The 25,000-nt window shown below is 39.4% G+C and overlaps 1 protein-coding gene across 2 annotated transcripts in view; it reads right to left on the bottom strand.

The window, feature by feature from the left end:
- LOC143029856 (uncharacterized) overlaps window positions 1–25,000 on the bottom strand; it is a 454,511-nt gene that overhangs the window by 197,128 nt on the left and 232,383 nt on the right. For both annotated transcript variants that reach the window (XM_076192967.1, XM_076192968.1), the window contains exon 4: window positions 12,906–13,108. In XM_076192967.1, the coding sequence (XP_076049082.1) occupies window positions 12,906–13,108 (203 nt within the window). The remainder of the gene's footprint in view (window positions 1–12,905; window positions 13,109–25,000) is intronic.

The following is a 25,000-nucleotide window of genomic DNA, read 5'->3' as shown; positions in this document are numbered from 1 at the left end:
GCTGTGTTTTGCTACACTGCTTCTGACCTAGGGCAGTGGGCAGGATACAAGGACGGCCCGTCATCCAAGAGGAGCTAAGATGAGAAGGGGGGGAGGTGTGGTGGATGGAAGTGGATAGAGTGGGAGTGGAATGGGTGGGAGTGAAGTGGGTAGGAATGGGAACGTATATTTTAACTTGGTTACCTCCATTGCAATGGAGGAAAGGACCTTGGTTAAAAGGCTTCCATGAAAGAACCGGGAACCAAGGTGGACTTTCGTGAAAGGGTAGAATGTTTTATACCACAAATTTTGTGAGTTTCACCAATTTCTCCCAGTTACCAATGAGAAATGTAGAAAGGGACATCATCATTCGGGAAGCACTTGAAACTTTATTACGGCAGGGTGGTAAATGTTACTGTAGTTTTCACTGCGGGAATCTATCCGTCTATACACTAAAGGGAAAGATCTCTTCTCTACTAGCCCACACACAATTTTCACCAACCCCACACTCCTCTAACGCCCGTCTGCTTTCATTTTTATCTTGGGTACTTACAGCGGCGGCGCCAGGAATTTTTAGTTGGGGAGGCTAAGGGGGGGCTGAGCAAATTTTTGGGGGGGCTAATAATAATATGATAATACACATATATTATCCTCATTTCAGAAGGGGAGGGGATTAATGGTTGGGCTAGCACTGATGGCTGACAAATCTTTAGCCCTGGCAATTAAAAATTCCACTTAATAAAATTATTTCAATAAGTGCTTTAAATTTTCAATTTGCTCATTTCAGTTGGGGGGGCTAATGGGGGGGCTGGCCACTTTTTTTTGGGGGGAGGGGGGCTAAAGCCCCCTCAAGCCCCCCCCTGGCGCCGCCACTGGGTACTTATGGATAAAGAACTACACTGGTCCCCAGCCCACTACCCGGTCCAGAAGCAATGTAGCAAGATACTGGAAACGAGAAAGAAAAATCTTCCTAACGTCCGTCAGCTTTCCTTTTTATCTTAGGCCTTGCTGTGGATGTGCTGTGTCTTGCGTCCCTGCTTCTGACCCAGGGCAGTAAACAAGATGCAGGGATGACCCGTCATCCAGGAGGTGCCAAGATAGGAGGGAGGGTAGAAGGTGGAGGGGAGTGGAATGTATTGGGGATGGAATGGGTGGAAATGGTTTTTATGCCTTTGTTTTTTGGCTACCTCCCTTGTAAGGGGGAAAAAGCCTTGGTATTATGTATGTATGTACTTGTGGATAAAGAACTATCCGGTCCCCAGCCCACTATCTGGGCCAGAAGCAATGTAGCAAGATAGAGGAAAAGAGAAAGAAATAATCTTCCTTTCTATTGTAATAGAGATAGTTACAGACGTATATTTATTGAAAAACTGATTAAACCAAATGTCAGAAAAGGTGAAAAAAGAGACAAAAGAAAGGAAAGAGTAACAGATTTTTATCAAATTGGACTAGTCTTATTATGGAAGACAAGATTAGATATTATCTTTTTATGATAATCATCTAAGAATATCACGGTAAAACCACTGTTGGAGTAGAAAAGACTGGAAACGGGGAATCTATATATTTCGATTGCAAACTGCAATCCTCCAACAGTGGTTTTACTGTGATTGACAAATGTGTGATTACATCTTTCACATGTAATCTAAGAATATTTTCACTTAGTATTTTACAATGTTTGATTTATAGGTATGCTCCGACCGATTTATAGGACTTCTGTCAAAGAAAAAATACAATGATAGATACAAAACAGAATTGTATTTATTGTTTCTAACCTTATATACGTGGCATTCAAACCCCAGCATACTTGTTCTCAGCCTTTAATTTTTTAATCCAAGCTATGGTCTGGGTTTGGGCTATGAAATTTGAGTGTGAAAAGAATGATCAGTTTTATTGGTAGCGTTGTCCCAATGCAATACTGCAGTGCACCAGTCTGATCTTTGCTGGATTTTATTTTCGTGTCAGTCTGCACTGAGCAGCCACCAGGAAACTGGTCAGTCACTTCTTATAGATGGCGTGCATGTTTGCTTCTATGATCTTAGGTATTATACGCCTTATAGTACTTTCTGACAGAAAACACCCTGTAATTATTGCATAATGTCTGTGGGTAGTATGTTAATGGAATGGGCCTCTTTAAAGACACGTCTCCAGAATTGTGAATGAGTGAGAATTGTTCGCATGATTTGATTCTTTCTACTCAAAAATTCTTTATCAAGTACACGCTAAGGAGGAATGAAATATGTTTGGCTACTCCAGTGGTTTATAGCAAAGCTTCTCCTTTCGAAACTTTCAAGGCTTAACAAATTATTGTTAGCGAACAATTCTGTTTAACTGACAATTACTGTTGAAGAACTCGGATGAGGTAAGTGGCAACATTTAACAGTATAAACACCTTAACCCTGCATTTTCTTCACTGTAAAATTGAGAAACTATGTACAAATAGGTAACCTTATAATAACAAACCATATCAATTTGATATATTCTATGCCATATGCATTTAAAGAAACATTACCATAGACTATATTCAACTGATGAATGTTAATATAATGATATAGGTTGACACGAAACTCGTTGATGTGAAAATTTACAATATGAGTTTTCACTCATGCAACTGAACAATGTACAAACTCACACCAAGCAAACTTAATATTGTTTATGGGTTAATTCTAGTTAATCAAGAATGTCAATCATCTTAATATTAGTAGAAATTTCAACGCATAAAAAAGCTGTACATTTATGGTTTCACTCGTCTAATTTTCTTTGAAAATACAATACTAAAAGTGCAGTTTTGATTCCACGCTCTAGAAAACCTATGTCGACACAGGATCTTTGACCTGTGATTTGCTTTTTTTTCATAAATACAAACAAACAATTGCAGGACACAGCAACATTAACAAATATCGTCAATGAATGGCTTGGAGGGAAAGATGTGGGAAGACAATGTCTACCCACGATTTATGCAATAAGTATTTCACAGAATATTGAATTAATGTTCATGAAAAAATAAAAATACGAAAACATGAGGTCATAACCTCTTACGTATCGAGTCAAAGGCTTTGTTGTTGATGAAGGAGGAAGTGGAGGTGCAAATAGAGGAAGCAAAGTAGGAGGAGGAGGAGGAGGAGGAGGAGGAGGAGGAGGAGGAGGAGGAGGAGGAGGAGGAGGAGGAGGAGGAGGAGGAGGAGGAGGAGGAGGAGGAGGAGGAGGAGGAGGAGGAGGAGGAGGAGGAGGAGGAGGAGGTGGTGGTGGTGGTAGAGGAGGAAGATTTATGTTCTAAGGGAATTTTAATGTGATATTCATTATATTAGTTCTTGTTTCTTATATTATGGCTACTTAGTTATTTTGGACATTTAAGCACTGTCTAGACGAGCTTTACTGTATTTGAATTTATGGCAAGCCATACAATGATGTTTTATAAATTGCTGCCATCTCGCTGTGCGACAAGGAGAAATTGGAGATTGTTGTGAGTCCTCATGTGGCCTTTGAACCCATGTGTTTCAGATTGTAGTTTGATATCTTGTCTGGTCCTTCTGCGTATTTGTTTTTTCAGGCCCCCGGGTAGCATTCTCTGTCAAAGTTGTTTTGTTTTTGTTTGTAGTTTGGGCGATAGGATTTTGCTCTGGGCTAATTTTATGACTTCATGTGGGGATGGCTGGTTATCCTTTTTTTATTTATTTTTTTTTTTTTCCTCTTTGATTGCGCTCTCTATGGCTCTCGGGTAGTTTTCCTGGGTTTTTACCCGCTTTGCCTTATTCAGTTTATGAACTTATTTGTGGATTTCAATTGCTGATATTTCTGTTCCATTGTGAGGTTCTCTTATCTAAGATTATTTCTCTGCTCTGTTCGGTAGTGGTCTTTGGCGAGAAGTTTGGCTTAGTCGATTTTTCTTCTGTTCCCCCTGGCAGCGTTTTTCTGCTTACTTTTAGTGTCGGTTTTAGATTTGTTCTTCAGGTCTGTTTACGGACGAGATGTATCATGTCGAGTTCTAAATATCTTTTTTCCTTTTCTTGTTAAATGCTGGCATTTATGCTGTTACATTTTGCATTTGATTTGATTTTTGGATGATCAATTATATTTTGATTTTTAGTGAAGTAGAGTCAGAAAGACGATATTACATGTTTTTATGTATTTCGCTGGTGGAAAGCTTGTGTATAGATTTTTTTTTTTTTTTTTTTTTTTGCTTTTTGGGGTTCATAATGCTCAATGTCTGTCAAGTATCATACGTCATGTTTTAGTCTGTTGTGAGTGAAATATAATACTGGTAAAGGGGTTGTAGTCGTAGTATGTATCCTTGAGGAGTTAATCTCGTCTGATATGTGCATGTGAGTGAGATGTGTAGCTTTCTTTATCCATTTTTGTATAGATAATATCATTACTATGATAATACGAGAATAGAATTTCAGTACATAGTGGAGCATAGTGCAAGAAATAATTAGAGATGAGGACTTTCGTGGTGTTAATGTCGTCTACATGTTAGTGAGGTGTGTAGCTTTCTTTATCTATTTTTGTATTGATAATATCGTTACTATGATAATACGAGAATAGAATTTCAGTACATAGTGGAGCATAGTGCAAGAAATAATTAGAGATAAGGACTTTCGTGGTGTTAATGTCGTCCACATGTTAGTGAGGTCTGTAGCTTTCTTTATCCATTTTTGTATTGATAATATCGTTACTATGATAATACGAGAAAAGGATTTTAATACATAGTGGAGCATAGTGCAAGAAATAATTAGAGATGAGGACTTTCGTGGTGTTAATGTCGTCTACATGTTATTGAGGTGTGCAGATTTCTCTATCTATTTTTGTATTGATAATATCGTTACTATGATAATACGAGAATAGAATTTAAATACATAGTGGAGCACAGTGCAAGAAATTATTAGAATTGAGGACTTCCTGGACAGAGACCTCTGGCGAAGATTCGTAGAGGACAATGAGAAAGTTGAGAAAATGGAGCACGATAATGATACTAATGTCTTGATCAATTTCATCTGCCATGACCGGTTTAGAAAGCCGGCAATTCTAATAATTGATCGAGAAATTCAAATGATGACTATGGAAGGACGGAATCAAAGAAGACAACCCTGGACAAAAACTGGATGACACTCGAGTAATATTCACTTGGCGACTATAAACATTGCAATAATTAATCACAAACTTGAAGAAGTGGTACCACTGATTATGATTTCTTTTTAGACACTTTAGGTATATTTAAAACCGGAATGATTGGAGAAAAAAGATGCTTAACAACTTTCAAGAAGTATAAAAGTGGAGAAAGGATAAAGAAAACAGAAGATTACGAGGAATGCAGAGATCGAAATAAATTGAGAGACTTTAAGAGGCCCCATAACTGACAGGTCAGACGCCCTTCTTGGGTTACTGATGAGAAAGGTGAGATAGTATTTCCAAATTGTTGCCGACTAGTGTTTCTTCTCTCTCTCTCTCTCTCTCTCTCTCTCTCTCTCTCTCTCTCTCTCTCTCTCTCTCTCTCTCTCTCTCTCTCTCTCTCTCTCTCTCTCTCTCTTCCTCCTTCTCCTATCCCCCCTCTCTCCCTCCCTCCCCCTCTCTCCCCCACTCTCTCTCTCCCCCTCCTTCCCCTATCCCCCTCTCTCTCTCCCTCCTTCCCCTATCCCCCCCTCTCTCTCTCCCTCCCCACCCCCACCACTCTCTCTCCCTCCCTCCCACCCACCCCCACCCCTCTCTCTCTCTCTCTCTCTCTCTCTCTCTCTCTCTCTCTCTCTCTCTCTCTCTCTCTCACTTTCTCTCTCTTATTTTGCTGAAAATTCGACTAGCATCACGTATGAATAAAAATATTGTTTTTGTACTGTCCTTTATCCTATAGGAATATGCAGCCTATCCATGTCGGAAATCTTCTTGTGCCACTCTTGCATCTCCATATGGCTGACTGCTGCTCTGTTATCTTGTTTTTATATTTGCAATTAGTATTACCCGGAGGAACATTTACGCTGTTTGTTCTGTGGAGATGTGATATGCATCAGTAATTTGTAACAGACCAGCCTAAAGCTACTGTATACGTTTTCTATCCTACGATTTTTTCTGTAGATTGCACAAGTCTTTAGCTAATAAATAAATAAATAAAAACAAACATAAATAAGTATACATGTATATAAACAAATAAATAGAATTAAAAAACATGATATTGAGAAAAGAAATTGTGTTATAAGGATTTACTTTTTCAAAAAGTATTTTATAGTATAAAAACGAAAAATAGTTTCATAAGAGAAAATCCTAATTCAATCTACCAGCCTACAGATTTAATTAAGAAACAGGCGGAAGCAGCTCTCTCAAACGCGTGGTTAATAACCGGAAGAAGTTGCCATTGAGGTGATTGAATATTGTACAGACTAAAGTTCTCTGGCAAGAAATAAGGTAGAGATGAGTGAAAATGCCTCACAGAAGGCGAAGAGTAAAAGAAAATCTAACACTCGGTACTGATGGGGTTAATCACAGTAGATTTATCAAAAGGACTGATGGTGATGATGATGGTGATGATAATGATGATGATAGTGATAATGATGATGATGATGATGATGATGATGATGATGATGATGATGATGATGATGATGATGATGATGATGATGGTGGTGGTGATGGTGATGACGAAGATGGTGGTGATGGGATGATGATGATGATGATGATGATGATGATGATGATGATGATGATGATGATGATGAAATTATGAAATGATGATAATGATTATGATGATCATCATGGAATGCAGTGGGCCAGAACGTTACCGCTTACATAGAATTTTGCACCTTGGAATCTAATAAACCATGCCCGTGGTCCAACTCGCTAGCGGCAGGATTCAAACAGCCGTCACCTTGACATCCATTGCAAATAGTGACACACTAGCCCGCGACAAAAATGAACAGAATAACTTTGGGACATAAAAAAAAAAAAGTATCCATTATGGAAAATGGATAAAATTCGATTAAGCAAAAATCAAAACTATATGCTGTAATGCCTTTATTCAAATGTCAAGCTATGTAATTACCGATTTGCATACCCACCACTTTACTTATATTCATGTCATGCATTCATCACTTTATTCATCTTTTATGCTTTAGTTTTCTACTTGCTTTATTAATTTCTCTGTTGATTTACTTATCTATATGTTTCTCTTTATCTTACTTTTTCTTTCTTTCTTAGTCTGTGAATTTATGTATCTAATCTTCATTTACATATCTATCTATTGACTTGTTTCTCTCTCAATGAAACTATTATTTTGTTACTTTATTCAGTTATTATCTCATTGATTAATTGCTTGTTTGACTGGCTGATTGGTTACCCAATTGGTCTATCTTTTCCTAGCTGTTGCTTACTTGTACATTAATTAACTTCCCGTAATGTATGTGTAGCGACAGGTCTCCTGTGGGTATGATGCCTCTCTTTTGAAATTGATTGTAATATAAATTGCCATTAAAGAGGAAACGCCACTTTGGTGCATACCTACACTGAGTCTGTTTACTAACAAAAAACACATCACAGATCGTAACCATCCTTTGGATCAGATGTGCCTCTGACCTGAACAAAATCCTTTGGATTTATCCATGACCAAGTTTCAAAATCCACACGAAAAGAGCGCCGTCCGGTTACCAAAAAATTATTGTTTATCAATATTCTTTTTGTTAATTTTTTGTTATTCTTTATTTGTTATTTTTTGTTATTACTGTTTTTTTTTTTTAGCAATAACCAGAGCTTCTGTCCATGGGGATGATATGGTGAGAGATGAAGTCATAAAGATGATAATTTTGGAGGGATTTAATCAGTTTTACAAAAAAGAAAAAATTATTAATAAAAAAATCAAAGTGATTTAAAACTGATCATTTTTTGGTTTGTGTGTGTGTGTGTGTGTGTGTGTGTGTGTGTGTGTGTGTGTGTGTGTGTGTGTGTGTGTGTGTGTGTGTGTGTGTGTGTGTGTGTGTGTGTGTGTGTGTGTGTGTGTGTGTGTGTGTGTGTGTGTGTGTGTGTGTGTGTGTGTGTGTGTGTGTGTGTGTGTGTGTGTGTGTGTGTGTGTGTGTGTGTGTGTGTGTGTGTGTGTGTGTGTGTGTGTGTGTGTGTGTGTGTGTGTGTGTGTGTGTGTGCGTGTGTGTGTGTGTGTGATGATTGATCTCCGATCATAAAGTAATGCATAGTGATTTGGTTCGTAGGGATGTCAGTAATTTCTTCAAAACATCACAGGTATAAAACAGACAGTCCCTCATCAGGACAGCATCTTCAGAATCAAAGGCGGTCGTGAGTTCGATTCCTGCGTTGGAAACCGACAGCCCTGACCTGGCGGGGAGACAACCTAACATCGACACAAAAAAAAAAAAAAAAAAAAAAAAAAACGTGACTTGCCACGACTGACAGAGCTTACCCTATCAGGGGGTTTCTCACTTCCCACTGCGTACAAGTTGGATGGTGAGTTGTTAAAGCAGAATCTTTGAGAATGTCATAAATAACCCAACTTTTGTAAAGAGGATGAAGGCAGCCGTACGTCTAAGGTTGAAAGAAAATGTAAAATGGAAAATGGACTTCTCCAAATAAAAAAAATAAAAAAAAATAAATAAAAAAATCTTCATCGATTGACAGGGTACTTAAGTTATGTCAGTCTCAACGCTTTCCACCTCATGCACAGCAAAAGACACCACTAATCTGTCCATAGCGAGTTCGGACGAAGAACAATAAACGAAGAAATTACATTTCCTGAACGATAAACTGAGTTTCTGTTCTTAGGAGCAACATTGGGACAAAAAAAAAAAAAAAAAGTGGAGAGATGATGGAAGAAATTAAAGGTGAATATTTTTTTTCTATTTTGAATGGAAATTTATTTCCAGTCATACAAAAATCTTGCGTCAATCTGATCCTAAGGGGTGTTACTAATGTCTTTAAAATATTAACTTTGCAAAATTAATGCGGCTAATACTTCATACAAAGGGAAGTGAATAACTAAAGATATAAACATGTAGAAAGGGAAATTAAACAAGAAAACAACATTGCCAATTGGTAGATACTAACACTTCTTCCGTATCTAAATAGATCTTAGAAACTTAAAACTATGCTACATTCCACCGCTACTACAGTAATGCTATTCAATTCACTGATATTATTTAATCAACGATTTGAATACATACATACATACATACATATACCAAAGGCTTTTTCCTCCTTACAAGGGAGGTAGCCAAAAAACAAAGGCAAAACTACTCCTCCCTCTTATCTTGGCTCCTCCTGGATGACGGGTCATCCCTGCATCTCGCCCACTGCCCTGGGTCAGAAGCAGTGTCGCAAGACACAGCACATCCACAGCAAGGCCGCTTCATTAAATCGGCGACCCCCCCCCCCTCTCCGTCCCCTCATGAAGAGAAGGAGAAGACGGGGAGAAATGTAATAAGAAAATATATATAATTTTGAGATGAACAATTTCCTGTAAAGTCTTAAAAATTTGGATCAAATCTCCTTTTAGTTTGTAACTTTAGGGAAAATAAACCCAAGTGATTTAGGTGCTTTTCGTATGATTTTTTTTATTAGTTGTATTTTTTCTTGTGGTTCACAACATTTTCTGTAAATCCAATTATTCTAGACATGTACCTCAAATGTAAAAAAAAATGCAGCTAATTGCTTGTGCAGAATTTTTTTCCTCCCTAGTAAAAAAAAAAAAAAAAATGCATGATCAATTAGCTGCTTCTGACCCAGGGCAGTGGACAGGATGCAGGGATGACCCGTCATCCAGGAGGTACCAAGATGAGAGGGAGGGAGGAGGGTGGAGGGGAGAGGAATATGTAGGGGATGGAATGGATGGAAGTGGTTTCTATGCCTTTTTCTTTTTGGCTACCCCCCGTGTAAGGGGGAAAAAGCCTTTGGTATATGTATTTGTTCATGAAAAATACGTCATGCTTTAACGAATGAGACAACGAAGATTTATATAATGTTAGATTTTACAATTTAATTTCAAGTTCTTATACATTATAAAGCCACTAGAAATCTGCATGAAGAAACATAAATTGAGAGATCGAAGCGTTGGTTTTTGCGACAAATTACAATGTTCCTTGAAGCGGACGAAAAGACTAATGCCAAAGAAATTGGTTTATAATTCACATAATGAAGTAAAGAATGCGGAGAAAGAACCACGAGAATAGACTTGCTCTGACAAAAAAGAAAGAAAAAAAAAAAAAAAATTATGTGGCCCACTATAGCTTAGGTTGTGGTTGTTTAATGCGTTTGTTTGGAAGAATGTTATCATGAATATTTGCAGGGTCATTATATTCTCTTGCTTGGTCGACGCGTGAGTTGGTCTGATAATGTGAATGTATGTGTGTGTGTGTACGTGTGTTAGGGTGTATGTGTATGTATACATACACGCACACATTATATATATACACACACACACACACACAATATATATATATATATATATATATATATATATATATATATATATATATATATGTTTGTACCTAATTGTAGTATACAGGACATGAGCAATGCTCGTTGGGTCCCGTCTCCTCTTCTCTAATTTTCTAACATACCTAGACTCAAATTCATGTACTGTTTCAACTTAATCTTTATCATTGATTTCCAGTTATCATATTTACATTTGAATTCATTTATTGTTTAAGTTTGAGCTCTTTAACCTTCTAAGCTATTCCACATATCCATACATATGGAAAACTGTGTGTGTGTGTGTGTGTGTGTGTGTGTGTGTGTGTGTGTGTGTGTGTGTGTGTGTGTGTGTGTGTGTGTGTGTGTGTGTGTGTGCGTTTTTTTCTTTAAATTTTTCCTTTACTTCCCATTTTTTCTTTTTCTCATTCTTTGTGTATTTGTTTTTCCTTTTAATTTTTCCTTTACTCCACGTTTTTTCCTTTCTTTTTTAATTCTTTTTTTTTTTCTTATTCTCATTTTCTCTTTTCCTTTTTCCCCCCCATTCTCCCTTCTCCAAGTTATTTTCTTCTTATCCGGGTCTACGTGGCAGTAGGTAGCCCAGGAGGAAAAAAAGAAATAGTTGTTTCAGAATGAGATATAACGTTCAGAAGACGAGTAACGTGAAGGACCAGGAAGCTGATACTGAGCTACCAGTCACCCTTTGCCTCAAGCGGGTTTGCAACGCCCCATCGCCCGGACAGAAATGACCGATAAAGCAGCACTCGATGCCTATGCCCGGCTCTCTTTCACAATAACTTGTCACCGTTTCCAGCAGGCTGGGAACTAAGCCTCCAGCTCGATGAAGCAGACTGACATTGTGAGAAGAGCTACAGCCGTGCGGATTGCTGTACTACAGAAAGCGATACATTTCATATCCCCCACCCCACCCAAAAAAAAAAAACTAGAGTAAAATATTGCACAATATTGCATACCTCTGCAGACTGTAGTGAAGATAGAGTAGACTGGAAAAGGATGTTGAGTTACATATTTCAGTGCTTAGTGAACCAAGTTCACGATGCCTTTAGACTCAAAAATATCCTATGTTTTTGTGTCATTATGTCATTTGGAAATAAACTCTCCTACTGGGATTCGAACCCTCGCCTGAGCGGCTTGCTTTTTATAAGACGAAGACCGTACCATCGTGCCACCACCTGTTTCCTAGAGATAGAAATCATCTACATGTAATCAGATCAGTTCAAGTCAAAATTTGACAAAGATATGAAAGTTTTCAAAATGGATGTTCATTCAGACAAGATTTTTTTCCACGGAAAACCGCAAGTCTAGTAAGAAAGAAACGGGATAAATGACCGCTGTGGCACAAGCAAATTTGTTATATCATTTATTTGTTATTAGCTTATTTAATTGCTTATTTTCTCATTTGTCTACTTACTAATCTATTCCTTTATATATTCATTTATATTATATATTATATATATTTTTTATCTGTTTTATCATTTGTTATTAGTTTATTTAATTGCTTATTCTTTTATTTGTCTACTTACTTATTAATCTATTTATCTATTCGTTTATTATATATATATACATATATATATATGTGTGTGTGTGTGTATATATATATATATGTATATATATACACATACGAATCTATCTATTTATTAATTTGTATTTATTCATTTTAGTTATTCATTTATTTATCTGCTCGCTTGTTTGCCTATTTACTTATCAATTCAAATATTTTTTCTACTTATTTGAACGTTCTTTTCCTCTGGAATGCAGATAGCCAGCTTGAAGCGGTTGCGCAGAGACCCTTGCTGGAACAGGAGTGTCCATTTGCAGGTGGTAATGTCTGCTTAGTGGAACACTTGCACAAAGACGCCCATTTGAATTCCGGGGACTACCCGGGCATTTTGGTGGGCGCGTACTCAAATGAAGATACTTTTATAAAGGGAATGACTAGGCTGGCAAGCATAACTACCTAAACGGGCTCTCTGAAAAGGAGCTACTTTGCCTACACAGAATGGAAGAGGTGACAAAAGACCGAGATAGAGGTAACTTTGCGTTGTTAATGTCACATGTATTTGTATATTTATGCAGTGGTATATGAAAAATCACCTTTTACGAAAAGCAAGGGATCACGGTGGTATTATTCTTGCTCTCAGCTAAAGGGTTCATGTAAAATATATATATATATATATATATATATATATAAATATATTTTATATATACAATATATTTTTTATATATATATAAATATATATATATATATATATATATATATATATATGCAATAAAAACACTAGGAACGTGTGTTCACAAATGCGTAAGTAACCACTTGGAAAAGTAAACTTTGTATCAGCACTGAAGATTTGACTACACGAAAGCGCTCTGCTTCGTTAGTTTACTTTTCCTAGTGGTTACTTACGCATATATATTCTATATATATATATATATATATATATATATATATATATATATATATATATATATATATATATATATATATGTATGTATAAATAAATAAATAAATAATACGTTACCTCCTCGTGCAGTACAGGTAAGGTTCAAGGTTCCACTCTCTGCCACGGCTGGGAGCGTGAGAGGAACTGGTCGGTCATGGGCATCGGTGATAAGGAGGGACTCGATGGGAGCCACCACTTTGAGCATGAGGCTCCTCGTCTGAGACTGAGCAAAAGCAAAATCGCCTCTGCACAAGTAATGGCCCGAGTCATGTATCGACAGCCTGCACAAGAAACAAAAACAAGATTATATTAGACGTGTTTTAGATATAATAGTGGGATTAAAAAGCGATTATCGCGGTCATAGATGTTCCTCGGTGAAGTAACATCGTACATGTATGTATGTATGTATGTCTGTATGTATGTATATATGTATGTATGCATGTATGTACAGTATATATGTATGCATGTCTGTATATATATATATATATATATATATATATATATATATATATATATATATATATATATGCATTTAAGTATACTGTTTATATATGTGTATGTGTACGTAAATATATGTATGTATATATGTATGTATGCATGTACAGTATATATGTATGTATGCATGTCTGTATATATATATGTATGTATGTCTGCATGTATGGAGTATGTTCTTTATCCAGGAAAATTGAAATAATCAAAATATAAAAAAACTGGAGTATGTGAAGGGTTTATGGAGAGCCCCAAAATGAATATAGTATACATACAATCACAAGAGCTGCTTCAAAGGATTTACTGGTACAGAATGTGAAATCCGAGTTCAAATGGCCAAGGAAGACAAGGTGGAGGAGGAGAAGAGTAATTGCCTGTGGTGGAACCAGTTGGCTGAGTGTGTCTTGAAAATGACTTAGAGTGAGAATAAATTTAGAAAAATGAAGTTAGGGTCGAGGGAGTGGGAATGGAAGTTGGTGGAGGGGGAGGGGGAGGAGGAAAGGGAGGAGGAGTTGGAGTTGGAGGAGGAGGAGTTGAAGGAGGAGGAGGAGGAGTTGGAGGAGGAGGAGGAGTTGGAGGAGGAGTCGGAGTTGGAGGAGGAGGAGTTGGAGGAGGAGGAGTTGGAGTTGGAGGAGGAGGAGTTGGAGGAGGAGAAGGAGTTGGAGGAGGAGGAGGAGTTGGATGATGAGGAGGAGGAGGAGTTGGAAGAGGAGGAGTTGGAAGAGGAGGAGGAGTTGGAAGAGGAGGAGGAGTTGAAAGAGGAGGAGGAGTTGGAAGAGGAGGAGGAGTTGGAAGAGGAGGAGGAGTTGGAAGAAGAGTAGGAGTTGGAGGAGGAGGAGTTGGAGGAGGAGTTGGAGGAGGAGGAGTTGGAGGAGGAGGAGTTGGAGGAGGAGGAGTTGGAAGAGGAGGAGGAGTTGGAAGAGGAGGAGGAGTTGGAAGAGGAGGAGGAGTTGGAAGAGGAGGAGGAGTTGGAAGAGGAGGAGTTGGAGGAGGAGGAGTTGGAGGAGGAGGAGTTGGAGGAGGAGGAGTTGGAGGAGGAGGAGGAGTTGGAGGAGGAGTTGGAGGAGGAGGAGTTGGAGGAGGAGGAGGAGGAGTTGGAGGAGGAGGAGTTGGAGGAGAAGGAGTTGGAGGAGGAGGAGTTGGAAGAGGAGGAGGAGTTGGAAGAGGAGGAGGAGTTGGAGGAGGAGGAGGAGTTGGAGGAGGAGGAGGAGGAGGATGGGGAGGAGGAGGAGGAGGATGGGGAGGAGGAGGATGGGGAGGGGGAGGAGGAGGAGGGGAGGAGGGGAAGGAGGAGGAGGAGGAGGAAGAGGAGGAGGGGGAGGAGGAAGAGGAGGGGGAGGAGGAAGAGGAGGAGGATGGGGAGGGGGAGGAGGAGGCGGGGGAGGAGGGGGAGGAGGGTGAGGAGGAGGGGAGGGGGAGGAGGAGGGGAGGAGGAGGGGAGGGGGAGGAGGAGGGGAGGAGGAGGGGGAGGGGGAGGAGGGGGAAGAGGAGGAGGACAACATCAAAGATCAGGAAAGTGTTGCCAGTAGCTCAGCAAACGGTTCTTATCACATCACCATTAAATTCCCATTACGTCGTCATTTGCATTTGTGGCTGTTTTCTAATCGGTTCATCGCGTCCTCCTCCTCCTCTTCCTCCCACTCCTCCTCCTCCTCCTCCCACTCCTCCTCCTCCTTCTCCTCCTCCCACTCCTCCCCCACCCCTTTCGGTTACTTTCTTTTATCCAACCAATCGTCATAAGAACATAAGAATGAAGGAGACTACAAGAGACTATAAGGCCTACAGTAGGCAGTTCCATATCTATCGCCACCTGTCAGTCGTTTTATTCATCTTTCATTCTTACCCATTTTAATCCATTTTTTTTTTTTTTCTTTTTTTCAAGAAAGAATTCATCTTTTACGTGGACAGGTTCATCCTTTTGTTCAGTGACCATCCCCCCACCCCGAAAGCAAATGCTATACAAACGGTTGTTGAGAGGTTCACATACTAGCATGCATGTTTGAAGTATATAATGGAACAGTGTTTTTCTTTAAGATATTTCAAGTATATGTTCACATAGATCATACATAAAGAACGCTGTCTATATAGTTTTAGGCATTTTATTTACATCTGAGATAAAATAGTACCTTTTCCTTCAAAGTTTGTTCGTATAGCAAACTTTTCTTAGCATCGTATAGCAAGAGAAGTTTTTAATCAAAATTAATTTATTTTGTTACTGTATAAAATTTTACATTGATAAATTTCTAATATCATATTTATTAAACAATCATACTTTTCACACACCTTCAACAAACGTTTGCTAAAAGTATACAACCAATGATTTCTGCGGGGAGGTGTTACTGTTTATATACCACCGACGAATCTGTTTCTATTTTCTTTCTTTTTTACCAAAACTCAACCCGTCACGTTCAAGCTGCCGTTTTCTTTTAGTGCATTTCATACCCACAGGGGAACATGCCTGCTATGAGGAAAGTAAATTCAGTAAATTCAGAAGCATTTATTTCATCATCGCCATCATCAATGGGCATCACACATCGTGGGGCGAGCCAATCCACTTACACTCCTCGAAAATTCCTAAATCCAATTCCTATTCCAAACAGTTTTCGACAAGAACGGTCGATTTGTCCAAGTCCTACGTTCTACTGGAATTCTCTTCGTCATATACACCGTGGGCTGTCGCTTGTGTGTATATGTATGTATGTATGTATGTATGTATGTATGTATGTATGTATGTATGTATGTATGTATGTGAATGGGGTCAATGTCAGGGAAGTATACTACAAGCCCAGATGATCCAGAGTTGATGTTCACTGTTGTGATACAAATTCATACCAATTATCCCATGTAACTACCTGAAGGAACATGGTACCAAAAGACCTCAAGACTTCCTTCACAAGTACTGACAATGATGTATACTGTGGTTGAGTGGGTCTATGGCATGATGAAGTCTGTCAATCCTTCGAAAGACTTCATGGCATAACCTACCAATGTTATGCACCACTGCACCATCAATGTGCCCATGCGTATGTATACACATATGAACATGTGTACATATGTACATATACATTTTCATATACATGTACATATACATTAACATTTTCATATACATGTACACACACACACACACACACACACACACACACACACACACACACACACACACACACACACACACACACACACACACACACGTACGTACGTATATATACAAGCGTAGTCTCAGGGGTGACTTGATACCACTGTCTCATTTTCTTGTGTTTCCAGTGAGTGTTTTTCTGCGCTATGTTTATGTAACTAAGTATGTTTGTATAAGCTTTCTCTTTGCCTTCATTTCGTCTTCCCCTTTTGCAGACTGTTCTTTTCCTTTGCTGTTCGTCGTCACAGCTTTGCCTTCACCATTTACGTCCAACCTCCCCCCTGAGTCTGCCTTCCTCTGTCGTTCCCCTTCTCTTGACTCCAAATTATATCTCCGTCGTCCTTTTGTCGCCTTTTCATCTATTCCCTTTGGTCTCTCTGCGTCTCTCTTGCTAATACTAATCACGTTTTCTCCATATTTTGTAGCTTTACTTCCCCGAACGGAAAATTGCCCCCGACAAGACTCAGATCGAGGATCCATTGTCTTTGCATAGAGCTGGGGTTTTCAACCTATTTTCACGTATACCCCGTTCTCATGCAATGCTGTTATCTAACCTCATGGAGATGACTTCAACACTAAATTTAATCGTTTTTCATCCACTAACTGCTCGTAGCTTTCGGCTGGCGGCCACACTTGTGAACTGCCGTAGCCCAATAAGTTTCCATGAACCATAGGTTGAGAACCACTGGCATGGAGCGTCCTTCCTCAAGATCTTGGGAAGGTACCATGAAGATTTTTCCTTTCGCAAGAAGATTAACACTTTGAAAAGTGGAAAGGTTCCCTCCCCCAGCTGAATAGAAATGTCTAGAGCCAGCCTAAATAGACACGAAAATTGTCTGAAAATAGCAATTGCCCACAAAATATGCAAAGATAGAATTTTCATCAAATGTACATACATACATATACCAAAGGCTTTTCCCCCTTGCACGGGATGTAGCCAAAAAGAAAAAGGCATAGAAACCACTCCCACCCATTCCATCCCCTACACACTCCACTCCCCTCCACCCTCCTCACTCTCTCACATCTTGACACTTCCTGTCTGGAGGCAGCCTAAATAAACATGAAAATGATATGAAAATAGCAACTGCCTACAAAATATGTAAAGATTGAATCTTTATCAAATGTACATTTCTTAAAGGTTCTGGCCTCATATTGTGTCTGCTCTTTGCCAGATATGAAAATCTACTCCAATTACGTTCTGGCCGTCCTTCAGACGAGCAGATCACCTTTTTCGTCATCTTTTCTCTTTCAATCTCTGCCTCGTTCTCTTGATCTCTGAAAAGGTCCACGACCACCATACCGGTGTTTTTTTTTTTTTTTTTTTTCCTGAGCTCTAGCGAGACGCCACACTGTCCCTCTACTCTCTTTTTCTTAAGAAAAAATAAAGATTAACAAATAAATAGATAAATAATTCAATAAGTAAATGAATGAAAATAAATAAACAAGTAAATAGATAAACATATAAATGAAAAAGTAAATAAATAACCATATAGATAAATAAAAGAATGGCATGAATTATTCGATGACGTTATACAAATTGGTGTAGTTGTAGGTTCTTTGGGGTGATTCTGAAAGGTCTGGTCACAAGGTGAATTACATGGATACCTGCATTAGCATTCAGCTCCTCATTAAATCAATCCATAAAAACATTCATCATGACCACCATCACCATTATCACCTTTGATAAGATGTCCTGTTTTTGACCTTGTCTGTCCGTGAACATTCAAATATATTATGAACGGATATCTATCTCTCTACTCATTTATTTGTTCATTTATTCATTTACCTATCATTTGATTAATTAACTAATCAATATATTTATCTATTTGCAATAGATGTACTTATTTATCTATTTACTTATAAATATATTTCTCCAGTGGAGCATCGAAACCCATGACTACATCAGCCAGATTTCTTACAGGATCAAATGTGCTGGGCGCGGCAAATCTATATCTATAATAATAAATGTAAAAGTGCATTTGTGTGTCTGTGTGTTACCCTAAAACTACCACCTACATGCCCCCACGGTCGGAATATTATACCTTTTTGGGGGAATCAGCCCAATCCTAGCAACCCGGTGGCATTCTTAAGAGAGAGAGAAAAAAAATAAAAAAAAATAAAAAAAAAAAAATATATATATATATATTTATATATATATATATATATATATATATATATATATATATATATATATATAAATCTTATATTAATTCTTGGAAGGGAAAGATTTATATAAGGAAATATTTTCAAGGAGACCACCCTTCAAAAAATCTTTCCATGTATATATCTTTCCCTTCCAAAGATTCATATAATATTTATATGTTTTGTTATCATTTGTCCGTTTGATTTTCATTTATCAGTTATATGTCAATTTATTATTATTTACTATTTACCTGTTTGTTTATTATTTAACTATACCTATGCATTTATTTATTTTATTTGTTATTTACATTATTATAGTTTTTACTTATTATTTCATTATCATTATGATTTTTTTTCGCATCCGACCTAGATATGGACCAAGAGGTCTCCTGTCGGCATGCTCCGCCTTTGTAATCCTTTGTAAATATTTTTTTAAGAATACAGTAAATGCCTTACAACACAAATAGTTTGTACTTGAAAATCAACTGTTTGTCCCATGTGATACCTTAAAATTTAGAAATTACATAAAACTGTCATTGTACCGATGAATGTTTAATAGTTTTAATTTTGACAGCATTCCGGGATGATTCAAGGGCCAAATGCTCTTGAAGCACTTTGCAGGATCTATGTTAAAAGGCCATCCGATAGATCAGCTTTTAAGCTAGTAATCTATAATGAAAGCACCGGTGTTTAAGTGGATCAAAGGTTTTAACAAGGATGACGTAAACAAGGTCATCATATTAAGACAGTGGGACATGACTCGGAGTAATGGATTTAAATTGGACATATTTAGATTTAATAAGGAAATAGGCAAGAATTGGTTTACTAATAGGGTGGTCAACGAATGGAATAGACTTAGTAACCATGTAGTGAGCGCTGAAACTATCAATCGTCTTAATAAACGGTTACACAACTTTATGGGTGGGGATGACAGGTGGTAATGGACATGGAACTGCCTAGTGTAGGCCTTATGGTCTTCCGGTCTTCTCCATTCTTATGTTCTTATGAAACTCATTTCTTGGAATTCAGCTGTAGGGATCCACCATGCCAATACTTCACAGTCCTTGCATGGATTTATTTCCTATAGCCCCGGTCACACTATCACGACTTGACTTCGTTCGTTTGATTCGAAAAGACTTCGTTTACAATTTCTTATTTTTCGAACCTCCAAATGTCGTACTACTTTTGCGTCATATGTTGAGAAGCTGAACAACGAACTAAGAGAAGTTAAACCTAGAATACGAATATTAGACACATTGTTGAATTGTAGACTTAGGGAAATCTAGAATACTGTAGACGAAGTCGTTCTGCAGGTTTCCGAATTCACAACATTTGCCTAGAATCGTGATAGTGTGACTGGAGATTATTGTAATCTCGTACATTGGAGATCTATTACTCCCATCAACACTCCTGACATATAGTCCAACACGGATACAGTAGATTTCGATGATGATCCAGATAGAAGCGCTGGATTATCGCCTCTGGACCCTCTCCAGGGAGTGTCGGAATAATCAATAAAGGCCAAGTGATGTCACGTGACCTAAGTGCGACGTCATCAATTTCTCAAGTGATTCAACTGTGACGTAATAGGCTTAACACGTGACATACGCGTGACGTCATGGGCGTTACACGTGAATCGCGTGTCCTAAACGTGACGTCATGGATTTTAGAGGTGATCCAAGCGTGATGTCATGGATCTTATACATGACCCAAATGTGACGTCATGGACTGTTCACGTGACCCATGTTGCATGTGACGTAATTGTGACATTACACAAGGAATCTGACAACACACTCGGAATCGCAAGAAATAGCGAAGGACGTGTGTGTGTGTGTGTGTGTGTGTGTGTGTGTGTGTGTGTGTGTGTGTGTGTGTGTGTGTGTGTGTGTGTGTGTGTGTGTGTGTGTGTGTGTGTGTGTGTGTGTGCGCGTGTGTGTGTGCGTGTGTGTGTGCGTGTGCGTGTATGTGTGTGCATGTATGTATGTGCGTGTGTGTATGTGTGTGCATGTATGTGTGTGCGTGTATGTGTGTGTGTGTTTCTGTTCTGAGTGCGGAAACAGAATCCAATATAATCTGTTCTGTGGCGGTTTCAGGTTTTCATCGTCTTTGTGTCGGTCTTGATGGATATCACGGATATTAATACGAACAGGTGCACCGCCAAACACGCGAGTGCGCGCACACACACACACAAATATATATATATATATATATATATATATATATATATATATATATATGTATGTATGTATGTATGAAGAATTACCCTGTTCGTCACCAGGGACGTGCCAATTAGCAGTGGGTCCTGCAACTGTGCGAGCTGCTCTTTGTCTCATCTTTCTTGCAAAACCTGTTCGATATGGGTGACCCTGAAGAGATTTCCTCTCAATCGACATAGTTTTTGTAGTCGTTAATATATATATATGTATATATATATATATATATATATATATATATATATAGAGAGAGAGAGAGAGAGAGAGAGAGAGAGAGAGAGAGAGAGAGATAGACATATACAGATACACAGAAACAGAGACAGACAGATGGTACAACAGTCCTCGATGCTTTGCTAGCTTATATTAATATAAACACGAATTTAATTCAGAAACAAGTGTAAAACTGTTCGCCAGTAATTATCTTAGTAAAAGAACTAATTAAGAAAATTTGCTTTTTATTTCCTGATAAATTAGTTAAAACAATTTCCTACTTCTTTTGTCAATAGATAACAAGACTACAGTTGAGAATATGTCAATAAATATATTCCTTCCTTTTTACTGTATGTTTATGTTTCACTATATTGTTTTTTTTTCATGATTTAATGTCTTTTCTCCCAGTGGCTTTTTATACTCTGACTTTCATGCTTGCTAATCACCTTTGTATACTATCATCGTGGTTATATATTTCTCTTGCTGTCTCTACCTATTCACTAATATCTATTTTCACATCTTCCACTTTTATTTTATATTGTTTGTTTGTTATTATTTATTATTATTTGCTTGATTTTCATTTATTATTAGTTATCTGTCAATTTATTATTTACTATTTACCTTCGTTTATTATCTAACTATATCTATGCATTTATTTGATTTATTGTTATTTATGTCATCATACTTTTTCTTTATTTTTCTTTTATTTATTTATCATTATTATAATTTTTTCCACATCAGGCCTAGTTATGGACCAAAAGGTCTCCTGTCGGCATGCTTCTCCTTTGTAATCCTTTTGTAATGTGTCTTTCTCCTCACCCTTTCTTACAAATTCTGTTTTTCTCATCAACATTTATTTATTTATTTTGTTATCATTTGTCAGTTTGTTTATTATTATTTGCTTGATTTTTATTTATCATTAGTTATGTCAATTTATTAATATTTTGTCTATTTCTCATTACACTCTTTAAACCACCAAGGCATTTACTCGCTTCTCTCAATCTACATTCTACCTCCGCCTTCACTCCACCTTTTCCTGCTACACTTGCACCCAAGTATCTAAAACTATCCACTTCCTCCAGTCGCTCTCCCTTAATGTTCACTTCCAGTCTACTGCCACTTTCACCCCTTGTACATCTCATCACCTTACTTTTACCCACATTTATCTTTAGCTTTCTTCTATCACATACTCTCCCAAACTCTGCCACCAGCTTCCTCAATCCCTCCTCTGACCCTGCCACAAGCGCAGTGTCGTCCGCAAACAACAGCTGGCTCACCTCCCACTTTTCTCCATTTGGGAATGGATGCGAAGAGGAGACTGTATGAAGGAGTGATTGTGCCAACAGCACTGTATGGGGCAGAAAAGTGGAACATAAGAGAAGAAGAGAGAAGGAGTTTGAATGTGTTTGAGATGAGGTGTCTGAGAAGTATGGTGGGGGTTACTAGGCTAGATAGAGTGAGAAATAAGGAGGTGAGGAGGAGAACAGGGGTGAAAAAGGATTTGGGAGATAGGGTTGATGAAAGAATATTAGGATGGTTTGGACACATGGAAAGAATGAGTGAAGAAAGACTAGTAAAAGAGGTATGGAAGGCAGATGTGGAGGGAGTGAACATGAGGGGACGTCCTAGGATGAGGTGGATGGATGGGGTGAAGGGGGCTTTGGGGAAGAGGGGAATGTCTGTTGAGGAAGGAAGGGAGAGGACGGAAGACAGAGGTGAGTGGAGAATGGTTGTATATGGATGATGTTGCGACTGCATGAGGAGGAATGGGCGGGGAAGTGGGGGTGGGGTAGTATGTGTGAGTAAATTTTGACGCAGCCCGAAGGGATTTCTCCCCGTCCTCGCCTTATATGCAAAGGGGGACGGAGAGGGGGGGTCGCCGATTAAATGAAGCGGCCTCGCTGTGGATGTACTGTGTCTTGCGACACTGCTTCTGACCCAGGGCGGTGGGCAGGGTGCAGGGATGACCCGTCATCCAGGAGGTGCTCAGATGAGAGGAAGGGTGGGAGGGGTGTGGAGTGTATTTAGGGATGAAATGGGTGGGAGTGTTTTTATGCCTTTCCCTTTTTGGCTACCTCCCTTGGAAGGGGGAAAAAGCCTTGGTATATGTATGTGTATGTATGTATTAATATTTACTATTTACCTGTTTGTCTATTAATTATTTAACTATACCTATGCATTTATTTATGTATTTTATTATTTACATTACTAGTTTTTATCTATTCATTTATTTATCATTATTATGATTTTTTCGCATCCGACCTAGATATGGACCAAAAGGTCTCCTGTCGATATTTTCCACCTTTGTAATCCTTTCGTAATATGTCTTTTCTCTTCACCCTTTCTTACAAATTCTGTTTTTCTCCTCAACATCATCATCTCCCAACATTTGTCCCATCTGCTAGCCAATCGTGTGTCTTTCTCTGAATTGCGTGCAGTTACGACACCAGATAACCTTTAATCAATCAATCAATCTTTGAATTGCGTTCGTCTACTTGTCTACATTTCCCCCCTCCCATTTCTCTTTGTTTTCATTTTGAGTTTTTCTTCTATTATATACAACCTCTCATCCCATCCTCACGTATTTCTTATTCCTTTCTATCTTCTTCCCTGTGGTGGTCTGTCAGCCCTTTCTTGTCACATTCATTAAACATTTATGTCATTTTATCTTTCTCGGCATTTGAGTACAAAAGTATTAAACTCTCTTTCGCTCCTCTTTTCTCTGCGCATTTGCCTCCTCTTCTTCTTCTTCTTCCACCTTTGAACTTTATTGCCTTCTTCTGCCTCCGCTCTTCTAGACATCCTCCTTCGTTGTTCTTCAGTACTCTACCCTCCCCCCCCCCCCGTTCCCCGACTTCTTTCTTACCCACGTCGTCTTTGTACCTTCCTATCTTTCCTCAGTCCCCTGTCCTTTTCAGCAGGAGGGCGGGAAGTGGACAAGGGAGGAGGTCGAACAAGGGGAGGGGGGAGGAAGGGGAAGAGGATTGGGAAGGAGGAGCAAGTAGAGGAAAAGGGGGAGGGGGAGGTGGAGGGGCAGGTGGAAGGGCAGGGGGAGGTGGAAGGGCAGGGGGAGGTGGAAGGGCAGGGGGAGGTGGAGGGGCAGGGGAGGTGGAGGGGGAGGGGCAGGGGAGGGGCAGGGGAGGTGGAGGGGCAGGGGATGTGGAGGGACAGGGGAGGTGGAGGGGCAGGGGAGGTGGAGGGGTAGGGGAGGTGGAGGGGCAGGGGGGAGTGGAGGGGCAGGGGAGGGGCAGGGGAGGGGCAGGGTGAGGTGGACGGGTAGGTGGAGGGGAGGGGCAGGGTGAGGTGGACGGGCAGGTGGAGGGGGAGGTGGAGGGGCAGGTGGAGGGGCAGGGGGAGGGGCAGGGGCAGGGAGGAGGGGCAGGGAGGAGGGGCAGGGGGGAGGGGCAGGGGGGAGGGGCAGGTGGAAGGGGTGGTGGAAGGGGCAGGTGGAAGGGGTGGTGGAAGGGGCAGGTGGAAGGGGCAGGTGGAAGGAGTGGTGGAAGGGGCAGGTGGAAGGGGCAGGTGGAAGGGGCAGGTGGAAGGGGTGGTGGAGGTGGAGGTGGAAGTGTGGAGCTACAGCCTGTCCACTCTTGCTTTCTCCGTGCTCCCTCGTTAGCGGGAAGTGGGTCTAGCGATGGTTCCTGCTTGGTTCCTTAGTTCCACTTCGTTGTCCCTTGTTCTTGAAGGCTTTCATCTCTCCTTGCTGCTCTCTGCCATTCGGACAACAACTGTTGTCTTGGCGCTGCGAGATTTCGTCCCATCTTACGTGCATTTGCTAAACAAGGAAGACTGATCAAATAATCCTTATTCTTGACCTTAATTCCCGTTTGTTTGTGTCTGTCGATCTATTTGACTGTCTAACTCTTGATATGTCTGTCTGTTCATCTAAACATCTTAGATATCTGAAAGTCACACTACCTGATTTCCTGAATATGTTTCCCTGTCTGAGTGCCTGTTCATCTGTCTGATAACTTGTTTTTATG

The sequence above is a fragment of the Oratosquilla oratoria genome, chromosome 11, assembly GCF_046742065.1.
Source record: "Oratosquilla oratoria isolate Oo_2021 chromosome 11, ASM4674206v1, whole genome shotgun sequence".
NCBI lineage: Eukaryota > Metazoa > Arthropoda > Malacostraca > Stomatopoda > Squillidae > Oratosquilla > Oratosquilla oratoria.
The sequence above is the reverse complement of the archived record's forward strand: the minus strand, read 5'-3'. Positions and strand labels throughout refer to the sequence as shown.